Below are 20992 nucleotides of genomic sequence, written 5' to 3'. Positions count from 1 at the left end.
AAAATATTTCCTCTAATTCATTCCCTTTTAATGTGCAGGAAATAGGGTCACTAGGATAGTACTAAGAAGTAATCATTAACCTGGAATTAGCAATTGGTCTACATTAAAATAGCTGGAAATGCTACTTAAAAGTTATTAGAATTTTAAGTGAAAAGGATGTTATACTTTTTCTTACTTTTTTGGGTACTGTTGGTATCTGTTCAAAGTGTCTGAAAGTGTTCCTTTAATTTTGTTATTTTACTTATTATACACTGGCAGTTTATTTCTTTCAATATGCTGAACTTGATTAGTAAGTACTAAAGTTCAAGTCTAAATTATTGTGTTTTTTATAGAACTCTTTACAAAAAACATTACATCATATCATGGTGAGTGGAAAGGGCAAAAACATATAAACCTAGAACAAATTAATAGGAAACCACTTGGTGAATCCCTTAAATATTCAAATAGTGACAGAAAGAATTTAGGGACTTCAGTGATTTCCCCAAACATGCAATCCTTTTAACAATTTTTGCTTTTGTATTCTCTGGATTTCTTTGGCCAACTATCTTAATTCCCACTTATCCTTCAAGATTTACCACAAATGACCTCCATGTCCAACAGGAAAAGAATGATTTACTAAACGATATAGTGATCAATTAAAATGGTATTTTGGATGATTTTAGAGTAACATAAAAATGTCTATCTATAATATTATCATAGTAAGTATACAAAATGTAACATCAATTCAACAGTATGTCTCCAATATTAAGGGGAAAAATCACAGAAGAAAAAAGATTTGAAGGAAATATATCAAAATGTTAACAGTGGTTACTCTAGTTAGTTTAATTTTAGGTGGTTTCTTTTTACTTTTATATTTCTGAAGTGTCTTCTTGGAGTAAAGAATTTTTACCTTGGGAAAAAAAGACTTGAATTAAAAAAAAAAAAAGTTCTTATTGATTTCAGAGAGAGGAAGGGAGAGGGAGAGAGAGAAACATCGATGAGAAACATCTATCGGCCCTGACTGGAAATAGAATGGTGCCCTCAACAAGGTTCACGGGGACTCTGCCATTTGAAACACCTGTTGGCAGTCTGTTTTCTGGAAGTTCCTTTTACCTTCCCTCTGCTTCATTACACAGTTGCTATTTGTGGGTTAGTCTTATCCATTTGTACTTTTGACATTTGTGGGGATATCTTATTAGTTCATTTTTTGTAGATATTGTTAATAACTTTTTGGCTTTGACAATATGCTAATGGCTTTGTTTGTATGGGGAAAATTCAGAGTTACAAAAACTACTTGGGTTCTCTGTCAGCACAGTTCTCCTTTCTTCTCCACCCCAACTCACGTATCTATTCAGCACTTTACTGTTTGTTTTTATAGCATTTGTTTTTCCTGGGTTTACTGCCGCTCTCCTTCCCTTTTCAATGCAATTTCTATAAAGAACACTTGTTACTATAACCCCCAGCACATTACACGGAGACTTCCACAATAAGCACATGATACCTGTAAATAAATCAATAAGTGGATGGACAAGGCCAATGCTGTTAATCTGTATCTGTACAGAATGAAACTTTCATTCCCTAAGCTTCAGCATTCTACAAACTTTCATCAACTAAAAAGATTTATTTTAATTTGTATTAAAAATTATTTTTTAAATCTTTAAGATAATTTATATGATACTCATGTTAAAAATACATTAATCACATAAATAAAAAGATATAATCCATGTCTTATAAGAAAATAAGCAATGATTTATTCTTCCTAATTTTCAGTATATTTCATAAAAATTTACTGAAAAAGTAGATTCTAACTAACCTTATGTTTCTCACGTTTTCTCCTTTTGGATTTTTTCTTTTCTCTTTCTTTCTTGTGTTTTTTCCTTGATTTTCTGTAGGCTTTCTCATTTTTCTGTTTATCATCCTCTTCTGCTTCCTGTTGTGTTTCTTCAAATCCTGCATCATCAATTTCACCATCTTCTAATTCACCATCTTCTCTGTAGAAGACAATGAAAATTTTCAAATGTCCATTCTAAAACAAATCTTACAGGAACATTTCCCAAAGAAAATAAGCAGGCGAAAAGAATTTAAGTTATTTTAACTTAGATCAGGGTTGGCAAGGCAACATATGGTTTCTGTTGCAAATTTTTCCTTTTATTTTAACAACTCTTCAAAAATGTAAGAAGCAGTCTCAGCAGCCACAGTTTGTCAACTTCTGATTTAGATTAAGATTATTCTCACAAAATAAATGCATGAATGCAGTATCATCCCAAAGTATTACAATAGTTACCATCCACAAAAATACCTAAAATAACTCCAGGAAGGGGTTTTTAACTTAGGGACCTTAGACAGCTAAAAACAGTCCTATCTAATAAAAGAGTATTATGCAAATTGACCATACCTCCACTACACCCACCAGCCATGCCCACAAGCCAATCAGGAGCAAATATGCAAATAAACCCAACCAAGATGGCTGTGGCCACAGAGAGCAGGAGGGAGGAATGGGTTTCCCTGGGAATGGAGGAAGCCAAGCTTTCCGCCTGCCCTTGCCAGCCTATGCTTCCACTTAAGAATACAAAGTTTCAATTATAGAAGATAAATAAATCCAAACAGAAATAGTGGCAGTCACAGAGCTGGAAAGAGCAGGAGGCTAGGGTTGCCCCTGGTGATGGAGGAAGCCATGCTTCTGAAGCCCTGGCCTGCCTTGGCCTCCACTCCAAGCTACTAAGCTTCAATTACAGAAGATACATAAATCCCAACAGAAATGGCTGCTGCCATGGAGCAAGCAGAAGGCTTGGCTCCACTCTAGGCTACAAAGTTTCAACTGTAGAAGATAAATAAATCCCATATAGCAGAATCTCCGCTTGGGTCGCCATGGGGCGTGGCCAGCCTGCAAACCACCACAGGCCCCTCGCCCAGGCCACCCCACACCTCAAGGGAACCTCCACCCTGATCTGGGTCACCCTGCAGGGCAAACCAGCTGGCCCCCACCTATGCACCAGGCTTCTATCCTACCCAACAAGAGAGTAATATGCAGATTGACCATCACTCCAACACACAAGATGGCTGCCACCATGTGGTCAAAGATCCTGCCATCCATGTGAACACAAGATGGCCACCACAAGATGGCCAGCAGCATTTGTTTTTTCAATGATAAAAATGTTCTAAAATTAGACAGTGGTAATGGTTATACAACTCTGAATATCCTAAAAATCAGTGAATACTTTTATTTTTTTTATTTTTTAAAATATATTTTATTGATTTTTCACAGAGAGGAAGGGAGATAGAGAGCTAGAAACATCGATCAGCTGTCTCCTGCACACCCCCTACCGGGGATGTGCCTGCAACCAACGTACATGCCCTTGACCGGAATCGAACCTGGGATCTTTCAGTCCGCAGACCGACGCTCTACCACTGAGCCAAACCGGTTTCGGCAAAATGAGTGAATACTTTAAATGGGTGAATTCTGTCTCAATAAAGCTGTCATTTAAAAAAATTATAATCACGTAAAAAAGGTTTTATCTCCTGATTTAAATATGTGGATTGAAGACAACTGGAGGAAATCATAGCATACTGTGGTGTACTAATAAACTAAGGACGAATTGGTCAATGCTCTTACTGCCCCTGATATGTTCCTATTTTGAGGTCATTATTCACTAAATTATCATAAACTGAAGTGCCTCCATAGAGGAATCTACTTTTTTCTATTCTGGTTTTGTTGACTAGTAAAATAAATGAACTAGAACCATTCAGTGTTACCTCCACAGGCAGTTTCTGCTTCTTCATGCTGCCTAGAGACTCCTGTTACAAACTATAGGTCAGAAGCTGTATATCTGGAAGAAATACAAAATTCTCACTGAAAGGCTTTACTAGTACTCCTGATGGATGATACTACACAGACACTACTCATGAATATGAGCTTCTTGGGATAAGTTGTATGATCATAAGGACATCTCCCAGAATATCCCAAGCAACTGTGAGAGGATATCCAGGACCTCTTCACAGCCTGGGAGCAGACATTAGAATAGACTGCTTATCCTATGACCAACAGAACACAAATTTCCTAAATGTTTGAAACTATGTCCTGATCCAACGTCCTCTCTCCCTTCCTAAGGATGATAGGTAGGTGAGCTGCTCTTCACGTCTCCACATTCTATACAGTTCAGGCCCAACCACAGGTGACCTGAGCCTTGGAGGAGCACCCTGTGATCCTCCAGAGTATGGAAGACAGGAGGTCCTGGAGGTGCCGTTGTAAGACTCTTACTCACCTCCCTGCTTTATGGAGGCTGCTTTAAGGCAGGTTGTCATCCACCTTGCCAGTGCCTTACACCACCACTCAGGCTAAAAAAAAACTGCTTAGCTACAGTATGGAAACTGTTCCTCATGTCACCTATGACATTCTGGCCTCTTGGTGGTCAGTATTCTCCTGCTGGTTGAGGGACATGAGGAGCTAACAATGCTGATTGAGAATGCCCTATGTAAGTAATGAACTGGCTGAACTTGTCAGCAGGCTTCACAGAAAACTTGCTTGAGTTTCCTAGGCTTTGCCTGCACCTTCCCCGATCTTCTCCCTCAAACTGTATAGCTCACATGGGACCCTCTTGATTAAGCTTTGACCCAACTTTCTACCAAACTAGGTACTCCCCTTTAAGGAATACTGGGGCCATGGGAAAGCTACCTGGCATGTCTTTGTGATTTTATGTTTATCCCCAACTGGCCCTTGAACACTTATGTCCTAAGTGGCTTGTTGTATTTGTTTCAGAAAATGTTTCCCTTTACAAACCACCAGTGGTAAAATCTGGATATCTATAGCCTCCAAAGCATTTTTGCCTTTATCATTTATCCAACACATTTTGACACCTGAAATGTATCTGTTGGTTGAAACTCAGCTTATCCTTTTTTACAATCTAAAGCCAAGGCAATTTTTACTTGGCTTGTTTTACTCCTTGAGCCAATCTTAGCATTTGTCAAAGCCTCAACCCAAATACATATTCTTTCAGGAATGGGACTTGGTACAAGTAATTTTTGTTTTTACAACTGAATGTGGCTCTTCTAGTCATTTCCTGAATCGACATGCTTACTCATATTTGCGTCATCAAAATTTAATTTGCCTATACAAGTAACACTTATATGTAACATGTAATAATTAGACATTTATAGATATTTCTTTCCCATGTCCTCCAGGAGGCCATGCTTCTCTGGGAGTATCTAAAAAGACAGTGATTTCTCTGGAGAAAAAAAGTTATTCCCTTTATGCTAGGATCATGAGAGCTCCATTTTCAACTATGGGAGACATATAACTTGGAAATTTATAAAAAATGTGCTACTAACATTGAAGGTCTGGGCTGGAGGGTGGGGACAGGCTGGGACAAGTCAATGTGGGAAAAGGGGACAGATGTAATACTTTCAACAATAGAGAATTAAAGAATAAATAAAAATAAAAGCATGGAACATGCAATTCTGTACAAACACAGATATTAAATGACTAATGATAATAAATGATTATGTTGCTGGTTTATGTATTCCCCCCAAAAAAGTTACTAACACTGACTGTAAAGGTAAATAATACTGTAAAGCCCTAGCAGTACAACAAACTAAAGTCATTGCTCCAAGTAATTGTAGGTAAAAGCGTAGCCCTAGATCCTGCTGCCCACGGAGTAATGCCACACGGAAAGTTGACCAATCTATGCTCAAACTAAAAGAAAAGAGAATGTGGCCATCAAAAGTGGACTCTGAAGGAGTTTTAAGATCTGATCAAACTGAGGGATTCTTCAGTTATCACTCTAAAATGCCTTCCAGCTTCTCCTTAGAATAGTTGTGGCTGCTCCTACTTCTCCTCCAATGCCTGGTCTCCAGAGTCAGACATGCTACTGCACAGATGCTATTTCATCAAATGGCACAAAATTTTATTTTGAAGCACAAGGAAAACAAAGGGATTCTGATATTTAGTCAAGCTAAATACTAAGCAAGGTCTCTGATAACAACTTCCAGAGATCATAACCCACATAGCAGTGAACCTGTGACTGCTGCTCTGTGTGGGTAGGACTAAGGGGTGGGGCAGTGGCAGTGAAAATAAAACTCTGCCTAGTTCCCCAGCATGTATACACAAAAGTTTTAACTATAGATCCCTGAGCATCACAGACAACTCTCACAAACTTCAAACTATCTCTATAAAGCAATGCCTGTGCTTTTGTGAAATAAGCAGGAAAAAAGGGAAGAATTTCTAGTTCCTAAATGGATCAATCATAACTTAACACCTAGAATTCCTCCCACTAAGTAATACACTTTTTATTCTCCTGTTATCCTCTCCCCTTTCAGCACACAGAAACACACTAAACTCATTTCTTACTCAGCAAAGATAAAAATAGGAAAAAAGAAAAAAAGAAAAAAGAAAGCTCTGATGGAGTTTCATTCTTCCTTGAAAGCTAACTATAGAGCCTTTTATTGAACAAAGTATAAAATATGTAAATCAGTTAAAATTCTAAAGATTAAGATGATGATGAGATTAAGATAAATTTTCAGAGGGTCATGCTAAAAACCCTGGACTAATTCTTAGATGTAAGCTGCAAACTTGGCTCTGCATTTCAAGAAACAAGGATTTGGTGTAAGACAAAAGTGCTCCTAGGACAAAAAACCCAGACTGCTTATTCAAGAGAATCACAATTTTTTTTTGTGGGATTGAGATCAGAGAAATATTTGTCCTCAGTTTTCATGAAGACACTATTATCTGGCACAATGGATACTATAGATAGTGTCCATATAGTCAAGTCAACAGCTTATGACTTATAGCATACTCCAGTGTGAAAAACATGGTGCACAGTTCCATAGAGAAAAAGCAATTAACTGAAGAAACAAAGTAATATTGTTCAAGTACACAGTGCCCCACGTCCATATTTAATCCAGGGATGAAATCCACATCTGGAGAAGTGATTTTCAAAAACTATGTATAGAAGAATTTTCTGTCAGAAAAAAAAAGCCATAAATTCATTTAGAAAATATTTATTCATCACCTCAGTTAGGATACAATGGCAAACAAGAAAGAGACATGGTTTTCTCTAATAAAGTTTTCAATTTGTGGTGGAGGTGACAGACAGACAGACATCAAAGAATCACAAAAAATAAAGTAACAACCATACAAGTATATGAAGAAGGTAAATAGTGCTACAAATACACACAGTAGGGGAAAGTCTGGAAGGCTCTCCCTGAGGAAGACACGAATGAACTGAGATGTAGAGTTAGCCTGAGATACAAGGGTGGGCCTCAGGCAAACAGGAAATATGATGAACAAAATTTCTGTGTAGAACTGAGACAGGAACCGAGACAAGGCGAGTATCACGGGCTCATAAAGAAAAGGGGGGAGGCTGATTCAAAAGAATGCTGAAGTTACAGGTGGCTCTGGATCACACAGAGCTTTGAGCAGCCTGAGAAAATGAGGAAGCACTGAAGTTTTCAGGAAAGAAGGTGATGCAGTTAGGCTTCCATTCTGACTGAAAGTGAAAAACAGACCTAGAGAAAACAAACAGGTGCAGGGAATCAGTTCAGACACACTACAGTAATCCAGTGAAAGCCCACAATGGAATGTACTACATGGAGAACCTGATGTTAGCCACACCCACTGTCACTAAGGAGAATGCTTTTCCCCTAACAGTGTTGAGGCAGAAAAATTCATCGAAAACAAGTAATACTGAGAAATCAATAGGCCCGTGGTCGGCAAACTGGGGCTCGGAGCCACATGCAGCTCTTTGGCCCCTTGAGTGTGGCTCTTCCACAAAATATCATGGCCTGGGCAAGTCTATTTTGAGGAAGTGGAGTTAGAAGAAGTTTAAGTTTAAAAAGTTTGGCTCTCAAAAGAAATTTCAATCATTGCACTGTTGATATTTGGCTCTGTTGACTAATGAGTTTGCCAACCACTGCAATAGGCTATTATCCTTCAGACAATCCTCCATGAATATTTCAAACATCCCCATAATTTATACCTTTAAAATGTTACTTCATTATGTCTACTGAGGCCATTCTTTTTAATAGAGTCAAGATTTTCCTTAAAAATAGGCTATGAATGAATAATGAGTTTATTTTCTATATCCTAGCAGTACATACCGATCATTTCAGTCTCAAAAATGGCAAAGTATAATATTTGTGTGTATATTCATATGTCTATACATAGATATATGTACAGATACATATATATGTATGTATAGGTAATGAATGTATTAGTAATGTGCTAATGAAACATCTAAATTCAAGCAATGTAGCCCTCTGATGAACTAACTTCCAAGTATAAATTTGGTACAGAGTACACCATGAAGTTATAAAAGACCTCTGAACAAAGAAAAGGAGTCCTCAGAGGGAGATTTATGTTTTTATTTAAACACACTTTCAGAAAATAAAAATGATTAAGAACAAATGAACTATACATACATTCAAATGAAGACCTTGAAAATGGGCAAAACCAAAACAACAAAATGAATAAAAATAATAAGTATAAGGGCAGAAATCAACAAAATAAAGATTTAAAAAAAAGATAGCAGATGTAAATAAAGCTTCAGGATAATTTTTAGAGGCAGATCCATCACTCACTATCCCGTATCAGCTGGTCTCAATAGCCCTGCAGCCACTCTAATATAGACATGAAGAAATGTAAATGATACCATTTTATCTATGTCTTAAAAAGAGGACAAGTTAACTTCGCTGTTTTCCCAACAAAGGTCAAATACTGCCTGGAACAAAACCTTTAAAAAACTTAGGCTGTTGGAGGATCATGTATCCATGACTTTAACAAATAATTTAAAAACAGTGCTCAATAATTTTTAGTCTACATATTTTATTATCTAATTCTTTTACTATCTATCTATCTTTGATTCCAGCTATTGTGTTCATAATAAAATAATTCTGAAGTTACATCTCAATAAAAAAACAAACTAGTGTGATAATTAACAATTATTGCACTTCCTATTCTGTCAGCTATGTTGTTGGATCAGTTTATTTCATCATCATGTGAAAATCTATGAAATACTATTATTATCCCAATTAACGAGGCACAAAAAAGGAGGCAAAGAGCTGAACTAAGAGCTAGCAGATGTCACAGCTAGAATCCAAACCCAGACACTTGATTTCTAGACCCATCATCTTAACCATGTTGCTTTAATAGCTACACATGTGTTTGTTCTCCGAAGAACTTGCAAATAGCCCAAACACTTCACAGTAGCTGATATAAAGATTTAAGAACCTCACCAACTGGTAGGCAGAATATAGGGCTGTTTACTGTAAAATTCTTTCCACATTTTTATATGTTAAAATTTTTCATAATAAAATATCAGGAAAAGAAAACTTCACTGATTCAGCATTTAGGTGTTATTTTAAGAGATGATACAAAGAACTGTTAAAATCTGAAAGCTGCATTTCTAACATGCAAAAGTAAATGTGAGTTACTTTAATTCCACAGGAGTTATTTTAATGACTGTCAGGAAATAGAAGCTACCAGACGAGGCCTGTTAGATTGTCAAAATTTTTATTATACAGATTTTTTAAAAAAGAGGTAACAATATTTAAATGATGCAGAGATGGAAAATTGGTCTCTCTACTTCATTTCAGATCTCAGACAAGTTGATCAAGAATGGTGCAGGGTAGGTGAAAGCCTATTAGGTGAAGGCCTCCACATCCAAATCAGAAAAGAGAAAGAAAAGGGGAATGCTGGAAAAAATAAAAATTCTGTTTTTATTAAGATTTGCTATTTAATTAAAACAAAACCGGGCTAAGCACCAATATCCATATAAGAGTGGAATACTAATGAGGCTGCCAGAATAGCAATTTTCACCTAAAGTTAAAGATTCAAACAAACAAACAAAAAAATAACACACACACACACACACACACACCCCATCACCACCATCACCACTACCACCACCAAAAACAACCCCAAAACAAACCCTTTAATGAGGGCTTAGGGTTCTGGCAAAGTGAAGTCACCTATAACCGGAAATTAAAGTAGGAATGTTAAGCAAAAATAATAACTAATAATAGATTTCTTAAAAGGACGAATTAATGTTTTAAATTCATGGCATGTTAAAACTGAATACTTAAGACATTCATAGTAGGAAATGTTCTAGAAAGGGAAAAGATCTGGGTTCAAGTCTTACTTCCAAGTTTTATACACCCTTGAACTTGAACAAATTATCTCACACTCAATACTCAGGTTCCTCATCTAAAATGGGACTAACCAATTTACCATTTCAGATTAAGGATTAAGACGGTTAATCACTTATCACTATATCTAGCAGACAGTCCTCAACTAAAATTTCCTTTTGTGATTTACTTGAAATAGATGCATTTGAATAAAATGGGTATGCTACAGTTACTTTCATTGAAAATGGGGAAGATTATAAATCCAAGAGACATGGATTCTAAGGGGAAATTGCCCATATTTTCCTTCAGAGAATAAATAACAATGAAAAATTACCAAAACAAGGCAAAGCAAAAAGGAAGCTGGTGTACACAAAGTTTGAAGACTGTTCATGAGGGCATTTCTGCTTTTCCTACAGTGTGTATCAAAGCTCCCATATTTCTAAAGTCTCCTTAATGTAACAAAATACAAGATGGAATGTAGCACCTAGTGTCAGAGTGGCAATGGTGACAACAGATATTCATGATGACCCAAAGTAACTTAGAAAATGATAAAACAGTACTATTTAGTAAGATAGGAAGGCACACCAAGTATTTTATTTACAAAGAGTCCCTTTGAAAATATTTAAATAAAATTGACTGCTGATAAATGTTAATTACCCAACCCCATTCAATGCCAGAAGAAAAATTAAGAATTTTAAAATATAGTCTTAAACTTGTACATTTGATATCATGAAGGAAAAGCATTAATTCCTCAAACAGCCTTTATGCCATACACAGAGACTGTTACATGACTCAAAACTGTTAACTCACTTACCATAGTTCTTTTTAAAAAATATATATTTTTATTGCTTTCAGAGAGGGAGAGGTAGAGAGAAATAGAAACATCAGTGTTGAGAATCATTGATCCCGGCTGCCTCCTGCATGCCCTACATTGAGGATCAAACCCGAAACCTGGGCATGTGCCCTTGACTGGAATCAAACCCAGGACCCTTCAGTCCACAGGCTGACGCCCTATTCACTAAGCCAAACCAGCGAGAGCCATAGCTTTTTGTTGTTTGTTGTTTTTTTGAGACATTTAAATGTTTCTTTTAATATTTCATATATTATCTGGGATATCTCACTGAGCTAAAATTCACTTACTTTCATTTCCTTTCAGTTCCTCCTCTTAATTTAGGCTCTTCAGTATAGACTGTAGAAACCAGAAATTTAACAGAAACAAATCCCAGCAAATAAAATACCTTGAGAATTTGAAAGCTAGAAAGCAATCTTCTAGGTATGATGTCAAACAAAAGTTGAAAAAGTTTTGAAGGATGAATCTACAATGAGCTGAGTGAAATTGCCTCTGATCCAATATCTAAAAAGGGCCCTTGGTCTATACGTGTCTAACTCCCAAATTAACTGATACCAGATTAACTATGAGGTACTGGGGATTTACGATTTGGGGAGTGTGATAGTATTTTTTTAAAAAAAGATGCTCTAAAATTAGGCTTTGGCTTAAGTATCGAGCTAAAGCATGTTTCTCCATTGTGCCTTGGCTGGCTTCGAGTAACTTCTGGTGTCCCTGAATGTGACGTGATCAGGGATTGCATGACATTAGGTAAGTATTATCCAATCAGGGTAACAAGGTCATATTTAAGAAAGCCATGTCATTTGAATTCCCTGTTAGTACCTGCATATTCATTTTCTAAGTTAAGAAGATATTTTAGGTACAACTTAATCTCCTTGTGTGCTTTATCTATTGATATATTGACAATTTACCACTTAGATAAGTATAAATGTATACTGATACAAGAAATAAAGGTTGCGATTAATGATGATTATAAGAGCTACTTTTCTGCCCTGGCCAGTATGGGTCAGTTGGTTGAGCATTGACTGGCACACCGAAAGATATTGGGTTTGGTTCCTGGCCAGGGCACAATAAAGTAACAATTTTCAAACAATCAAATAAAAAATAGAGTAATAATACTGATAGATTATGACTTCAGGAAAAATATTGTATTCTTTTAAAGATAAAAAATGATTAAAAATTTAAATGACATATACAAAGCAAAATAATGAATTTTGTCATAATTCTAACTTTGTTCCATTATTTGGCATAGTAGTATTCATAACATTCAAGAAAATAACTTCTAAAGATGATGTTTAATTTTTAATTACTTAACTCCATAAATCTTTCCAAAAAAAAAAAAATCCTATTTGGGAATTCTTATCTTTTATGTGTGAATTAAAAACATAATATTAACATTGTTACTGCAAAATTTCATGAGAAAAAACTTTAAAGTCATGTGAAACATAATCAATCATCTTTCCTCCAGATATTTAAAAGTATATATAAAAAAGAAAGTATTAGTAAAAAAAGTTCCCCCAACTATTTTGTATTACAATATTAGTTGAAATGACCCTCTCTTCAGGATCTATCATGTGCACTACAGCAATCTCAGAAGCAACCTAGAAACCTAGCAATAGGCAGTGTTAAAAATTATTGTTACTCTACTGTCATGCCCTATTTTTAAAATTAGACCACAACTTTTATAACAAATTATAATAATTTGAAGAATATTTAAGATTTATTAACTATTCCAGAAATTTAATATATGATGATGATAGCTTCAGCCCCAGCTTTGGTCAAATACTGGCTTTCACACTTGGACATTAGGCATTTAAAAGTGTATATTTGATGCAATATATTTATACAGTGAAAAGATGTAGGTATTACTTAAATTATTCACTTTCGTTTTTATTTGCTTACCCAAACTATAATCTTTAAACAGACTCCTATGTTGTCCAAGGGTAGAAATCAACCCACAACCTTCTTTATGAGCTAGTGTATGCTATAGAGAACTCAAACCCACACATGTATCAGTGATCTAACAATATTTGTCAGTTCTTCTGATCCTCTATGCATTTTCAATGAATTCCCTTAACAAACTGAAAGTTGTGTTTTTTATAGCTAAATATTTGCAGATTTAAGTTAGTTATTCCATATTCTCTTGAATTATATGAAAAATTCATATTCTTTATAAATTCAATTTTTAATGTTTTAGATTCAGAAAAGTGCTGTCATATAAGATGAATTTATAATGACTAGGATGAAATTACCTGTGATCAAATAACACCTCAAAAAAAACCCCAAACCACTTAAATGTCCAAAACCCAACCCAGCATCTGATAGTAGGTTTACTATCATTAGGAGGCAATGGAAGCAACAGAGAGGACTGAAACCGAATGCCACACAGACTATAATTCCCACTCAGCTGTTTAGTCACCTTGGACAAGTTATTTACCCTCTGAATTGTATCCTAAACTATAAAATGAAGATATTAATAGTCTTATGGACCGAATGAATTAAGTATGTGAATTATAAACAACAGTATATGTAAAATACTGAGTATCCTGAGTTCTAAACCTACGTTTTTCATTTTTCTATCAATTTTATAATAGCTATAGGCCCATTGCAGGGAGATCCTGCAAGAATAGGGCTTCCAGTGGCCAGAGTGAAGCAGAGAAGTGAAGGCCGCAGAGGCAGGCCTCCCTCCTGCCACTGCAGCCCTGCGCTTCCCCTCCCGCCGCTGCCCTGCTTTCCAAGTTCCCTCTCTCTTCCTTCTAAGCTGTCTTCAGTCTTCTGTGCCTGCATATGCAAATTAACCATCTTTGCTGGGCTAATTTGCATACTCACTCTGATTGGCTGGTGGGTGTAGTGGAGTGACGGTCAATTTGCATGTTTCTCTTTTATTAGTGTAGATTATTGATTTTCACAATTGTTTTATGTATAATTTAAATGATAATTAATTTAGGACTCCTTTTAACAACTCTGTGGAATTTGCTTTAGACATTTCTTTGCCACTCAAGAATGTGGCTTTGATTTGTTAAAGTTTAAGTATTAAAACAGTTCATTTAAAGAGTTAAGCTATGAACTTATATTATAAAGAAAAGTAACATATATAATTTTATAATAGAGAAAAGTTGCTCTGTGCAAGAGAAATATTATAATAATCAATTGAAATTGCTTTCATTAATGTCTTCCAATAACTACTGTCTGGGTTGGTACATGGCATCAGCAGTCAAGTATATCTTCCAGGACACAAACACCTGAAAAAGATTGGAAATAAGAATGCCCTCAGGTCCTGGTCAGTGTGCAGCTCAAGATTGCTGGTTCAATTCCCAGTCAAGAGCACACACCTGATTTGAGGGCTACATCCCCAGCAGGGATATGCAGGAGGCAGCCAATCAATGCTCTGACATCAATGTTTCTCTCTCCCCCTTCCTTCCGCTCTCTCTGAAAATCAATGAAAATATTTTTTAAAATGCCCTCAGTTCAACCATAAACCAAAATAAGATGAACCAGAATGGAGATTAGAAAGTCAGAAACACAGAACCAAGTAAAAATATGACTAAAATTTAAGATATTAACATGCAATGCAAAGACCTTTATCTGTTAGAAATGAGGATTGGTTAGTAATGAAAGTGATGAAAAGGAAACATGGAAAGACAAATGTGGCCAATGCCCAGTGGTTGGCAAACTCATTGGTCAACAGAGCCAAATAATCAACAGTACGACGACTGAAATTTCTTTTGAGAGCCGAAAACTGACTTCTGCACATGGGCCACGAAGTTTCAATCGCACTGTACGTGCACGCCCTGTATTTTGTGGAAGAATCACACTCAAAGAGCTGCATGTGGCTCTCAAGCCCGCGAGCCGCAGTTTGCCCACCACTGGCCTAGGAGTGAGGATATCCTGAAAGGCAGATGGAGCAAGAATCTACTTGGTAGATATAAGATGGAAATATCACTTTATCTGAGCCTAATGCCATTTAAAATCATAGTCATTTATAATCGATTGCCTTGTTTTAACCCCATGCTCTTGTTTATTAGGCAACTTTTAATAATTAAGTTTTTCAAATATTCTACATGAAGAGAATATACTTCCTTATACAAGTTTGAGCTCTGGAATTAGATTGAGTTCCCACTGATTTACTCTGTGACCTTGGAAAATTTAGCAATCTCATACTATCTGTTTCTTCATTTGCAAAGATGGAGACTACTTCCGTGGGTTGTTAAGATTAAAATATAATAAATAATTCACGTAAAGCACTCTCATACACTAAGCACCAAATAAATGTTAGCTATTGTTATTTTTGAGGATGAATTAACATCCTCAAGTCTGATATGCTATGAGACTGATCAGTTTCCGAATCTGAAAAACTAAAGCAGGACCACCATGCTGTACAAATCCAGGGGGCACCTATGAACAGCCGACCTTGCGTAGGTATGAACTTTGCGGAGAAAGTATGAGTGATAGTACTGTGGAGGTTGGAGAATACAAGTCAAACCTGATGGCATTCAAACACAAATATTTTGAAACATCCTGTAGGGAAAACCACAATGTGGGCAGATTTTAGGCCTGAAATCTACCTGTTTGCAAATCCTGCAGCACTCTTTTATTCAAGTTTTTAAATGTCCTAATTTAGTATACTCTTACTTTCCTTTACCTACTTTATCACCTAACACATTTGTTTTTCATGTTTATGTCTCCAAAGAAAATGTAACATCCATTAGGTAAAGGATTATTTTCTTCACTGCTATCTTCCCTGAGCATAGAATACTAAATATTAAGTGCTTAACATTTAATGAAAGTGATTGAAAGCTCCCTAACTTGTCTTCTAATCTCTTTCGGTAGTCTACTGTCTCCTAGCCTCCAAGATATCATACCCAAAAATGTATCTGATCACTCTCCTGCTGAAAAAACTTTGACAAGATCTTTATTGTTTTCCTCATTGCCCAAAATATGTTGTACACACTCCACATACTACACTCTTTCTATCCAGTGAATCTACCATTTCATTTCTTCATACTTTTCATATATTTCTGTCTCTGCTTGGCCAAAACTCTTACTCACCCTCCAGTCCTGCCTATGCCCCGATGCCTCCCAGATGCTCCCATCTGTGCCACCACTGCATTCAGTTCATACCTCCATTATATACGGTGCTATCACTATGTATTAACCAATCTGTTTCTCCTACTGGATCAAAAGATCCTGGAGAGCAAGTTCAATGATGTTGTATTCAGATTGTTTCCCCAGTACTTATCACAATACTCGGCACAGAAATGTCAGATAAATAAAAATTTAGGTCAGCAGTGGTTAAGCTTTAACCTATGAGCCAGGATGTCACGGTTATATTCCCAGTCACGGTTCAATTCCTGGTCAGGGCACATGCCAGGGCTGCAGGCTGGATCCCCTGTAGGATGCATACAGGAAGCAGCTGATCAATGATTCTCTCTCATTATTGTTTCTATCTCTTTCTCTTTTCCATTCCTCTATGAAATCAATAAAAATATATTTAAAGCCAAAACCGGTTTGGCTCGATGGATAGAGCGTCGGTCTGCGGACTGAAAGGTCCCAGGTTTGATTCCAGTCAAGGGCATGTACATTGGTTGCGGGCACATCCCCGGTAGAGGGTGTGCAAGAGGCAGCTGGTCGATGTTTCTCTCTCATCGATGTTTCTAGCTCTCTGTCCCTCTACCTTCCTCTCTGTAAAAAAATCAATAAAATATATTTTAAAAAATATTTAAAATTAAAATAAGTAAAAAAATATTTAATGAACGAAATTTAAAAGTGAATGGAATAACTTGTTTATAAGGGGCTAGGAAAAGAAAAATGTCTTCTTAACAGTCAAGTGCTTTCCTACATCAAATCTGTACATGATGTCTGAGGTTTTTAGGCTAAAGAAAAACTCACTCTGATAGTTTTAGTAATAGTTGAATTAGCAGATTCAGGAATTAAACATGATAGTTTTAGTTTTTCAAGATGAAGTGTTCTGGAGATTGGATGCACAACAATATGAATATACATAATACCACTGAATTGTACACTTAAGAATACAATTAATTGACTAATGGCCTAAAGAGGGCAGATGTTTACTTCAGTAAACATACTAATTTATAAACCAAATACTGTATGGAGCACTGAGTGAACACTGATGTAAGAAGTTGCATCTGTAATTTAATTAAAATTAATGACTTATTAAAACTGGATGATTTCAGAAATAAGAAAAGTCATAGAAAAGAAAAAAGAATTAACCAAGTTAGAGGAAAAAACTAAGCTCAGAACCCAGGTTTTATTAAGAATGAAAGAGCTGCCAGGACCGGTTTGGCTCAGTGGATAGAGCGTCGGCCTGCGGACTGAAAGGTCCCAGGTTCGATTCCGGGCAAGGGCATGTACCTTGGTTGAGGGCACATCCCCAGTAGGGGGTGTGCAAGAGACAGCTGATCGATGATTCTCTCTAATCTATTTTTCTAACTCTCTATCCCTCTCTCTTCCTCTCTGTGAAAAAATCAATAAAATATATTTTAAAAAAAATTAAAGAGCTCTCTTAAAATACTAGTGAGTGCACGCATGCGTGCGCGCGCGCACACACACACCCACACCCCCACACACACACTACTAGCACAGGACAATCCCAAACAATTCAAGAAGTGAAGGCTAGTGCCTACTGCATTAAATCTTCAGGTGGGAGTTGGCATTCTTGGGTTATCTAGGCTCTACCTATGAGATATCAAACAAATATGACACACTGTAATGTTATACTACCTACTGGGATTAACATGAGAATCAAATGAAAGCCCTATTACAAAGGGAACGTATAACCATCTTCTCCAACTTCACTTCTCCAGATTCTCCAAGTCTCCAAGCAAGGTTCCCATCATTCTGTGGGGGCGAGGGAAAGATACAAACTCCTACCATTCTGATGGGATGGAATTCTGTTGTTCTTGTTTTACATGAGGAAGAAAAGTAGGAGGCAGAAGAGGGAAAGAAGGTAGGAAAGTTGTTCATAACGAGCAAATAACCTCTTCCAAAAAGAAAGGATTAACCATACCTTCTTATCAATAAAAGACAGACTCTTAAGCTTTATATAAACTGCTCATGTTAATTTTCCTCCAGTGATAGCCCTCTAAAACTTTTGACCTTTAGCTTATTTCAGAAAATTGTACAATAGTTACTTGAATGTATAGTTCCTTTCCTACTCTACTGCAGATATGTCTAAAGGCCAGACTCAGTATTTAACCTTTAGGAGTTGTTTGTGGATTGTCTTAATTGAGACAATAGTCAGGTACAATATAAAGCTAGGTGGTTGGAGTTGTGCCTAAGAGAACTGGATGAAAGGAAGAAATGAATGGAAAAAAGAGACAAGAATTTCATTTCTTTAACTTCTCCCAACCTCTATTATTTATTTCTAAAGATCTAGGCAGAAGCCCTCTACTTACTAATTAATATTCTATATGTCTACATGTTTATAAGTGTTTTAATATTGTTAACACTTTATAAAAGTGTTTTTACCCCAAGCATGAAAATAGAGTGGGGCAAAAGTAGGTTTACAGTGGTGAGGATGCAAAACAGTTTATTCTTGTATTATTGTTTATTAGTTATAAAATTTTCCAAATGAACTGTAGACCTACTTTTGTCCCATACTATATTTAGAGGAAAGTACACCAAATGGGTATTTTTTTTTTTAAAAAAGTTAACTCATTTGGCAAACAAATCTTGTGCAAAATATTCACCAAATGAAACATGTGCAAGAAAACTAAAATTTAAATAGAAAAAAATGTGCATTATGTTAATTTCCATTTAGAATCTCACTTGCATATATAGTATAATAGTAATATTTTAACTTGTATAATCAAAGTAGTGGTTAATAAAAAATCATAGATTTAAGTTTTTCCTGCACTCACAATATACCTTCATTTTCAGGAATGTCAGAAATAGAAGTCCTTGAGACAATGCATAGCCACAAATATCAGTATTCATATATCCTCACCATCTAATTAACAAACTTTTATTACAGTATAACTGTAACAAAGAAGCACAGAATATTTGGGGATTCCATATATTAGTCCATTTCCCCCCGCAATTTCTTAAGAATTACTTCAGGGGAGCCTATTAAACATACAGATCACCACAATTCTCCTCAGAAATTGACTCAATTGCTCTAAGCAGGACAGAAATTTTTATTTCTCAAAGTGACTGGATGATTAGCTAAGTTTGGAAACACTGATCTAGTATAGTAGTTCTCAAATTACAAGATCTTAGCATAATTTGAGCTTTTAAAAACTTTAAACACAGGCTGAGGTTTAGACATAGCAGTAACATCAACGCCTTTGAAAAAGCTCTTGATAGATTGAGAACAAGATCTTGGAGAACCTGAAACATTCTCGTAGAACCCTTTTAGCAATTAAGAAACCAGGCTTGCTCAAGTTCACAAAGCTAAATGGTACCAAAGCTGGAACTAGAATTTCTTCTGACTCCTAGTTCACTATGTTTTCTTGATTTTTTTTTTCATGTAGGTTGACGGAAAAAAGTGTGGAAAACACATCTTTTGCCTCAGAATAATGCTGCCACTTAATAAGCTAACCTTGTTTCAGAAATTACTAGAAAATATTTTCTTAGTCCTAATAGAAAATAAGCTTACTACTAATCTTTGGTTCCTACTAAGCTATTAATGTATCTTACGAAGAATTCTTTAAAATTTTTTTTTAACTTCTGAATCAGTGTTTTAAATTTTCATTATTTTTAAAGTTCCTTACTAGCAAAATTATTTTGACACCTGAATTTGGTGCCATGGTTTCTTCAATACATAGAATAATTCTACATATTGTAAACAAAGAACAGATTTTCTTCTTCCATACACACAAAAATTATTTTTGGCTCCTAAGCAAAACCTCATCTTTGATTTGTCTACAAATATTGAGTGGGAAATTTCTCTCAACCCATCCCTAGAATTTTCTTATTTTAGTAAGACATTGTAAAAATAAATCATGAAAAATGTCAATTGCCAGATATTTTATATTTTCAAATTTCTGTGATGTTTGTGATTTCTGCTTCTGTATCGTGTGTGTTGAAGTGTTTGGAATGCTGCTGAAAGCAGACATGAGTCTATCGGTAGAACTTCAGCAATTTGTATGTACCAGGTGTCCTTTTGATTATCCCTATCCCCAAAGAATTGCTAGATTCTAGATTTTTAAATATATTACATGTAAGAATCAGATGCAATGGGTTTTGTAGTCACATTCAGTGGGTTCTGGTAATTTTAGAGAAGGAAAGCCCTTCTTCCTAATCATTAAGATGTCAACGTACAGGCAGGCACGTGCTGCTTAACAAAGGGAATGAATGCATTCTGAGAAATGGCTCGGTGAGAGCATTGTGCCAGCATCACAGAGTGCACTCACGCTAACTGGACGGTGCAGCAAACACAGACCACGTAATTACAGGTGCCAGACCTGACAGGACCGGCCGGCAGCCCAGCGGTCTGTGGACACCAGCATCGCCACAAACACGGGAATACCTTGTGCTAAGTAAGATGTTAGAACACAACAGCTAGGTGGCCCCGGGCGATAGGAATCTTTCAGCTCCGTTACTGTGTAACCCTGTAAGACCTCTGTCGTCTATTTGGTCCACTGTCGACCCAAATGTCATTTCACCGCTTAGACTCTAGGTTAGAAACCTCATCAAAAGTTCAGCACGCTCTTTACCCTATTTAAACTCTATGCATAACACCAACCTTTACGTGGAACTAAGAGGATGCCTCTAAAGGTAAAGCAAAACTAAAAAAATCAACACCTCAGTTACATGTTCAGGTGACATATCATAGTTAGAAGATTGGGCTAGACGGGATAATCCATGGAGTTTCCACTAAGTGCTACACCGAGGTTGGCAAAGCCTGCGGATATGTGTTAAGATTTTAAACTTGAAACTTGCCATTTCAGATAACATGGCCTGTTGGTTTGCTTCCATTATTTCCTAAAAGAAAAAAACAAACAAAACAAAAAAACAAAACAAAAAACCCAAACATGTTTATTTTTCGGAGTGTGCCAGGGTACCGCTCACACACCAGTCATTACCAAT

General features: G+C 36.2%; 1 protein-coding gene across 1 annotated transcript in view; it reads right to left on the bottom strand.

The window, feature by feature from the left end:
- The window catches only part of ZC3H6 (zinc finger CCCH-type containing 6), a 49287-nt gene that overhangs the window by 27638 nt on the left and 657 nt on the right, over positions 1–20992 (bottom strand). Inside the window, exon 2 of the mRNA XM_084900215.1 lies at positions 1793–1970. Coding sequence (XP_084756341.1) covers positions 1793–1970 — 178 coding nt within the window. The remainder of the gene's footprint in view (positions 1–1792; positions 1971–20992) is intronic.

Source organism: Pipistrellus hanaki (genome assembly GCF_964339955.1).
Source record: "Pipistrellus hanaki genome assembly, chromosome: 12".
NCBI lineage: Eukaryota > Metazoa > Chordata > Mammalia > Chiroptera > Vespertilionidae > Pipistrellus > Pipistrellus hanaki.
Note: the sequence above shows the minus strand (reverse complement) of the source record. Positions and strands in the feature narration are given on the sequence as shown.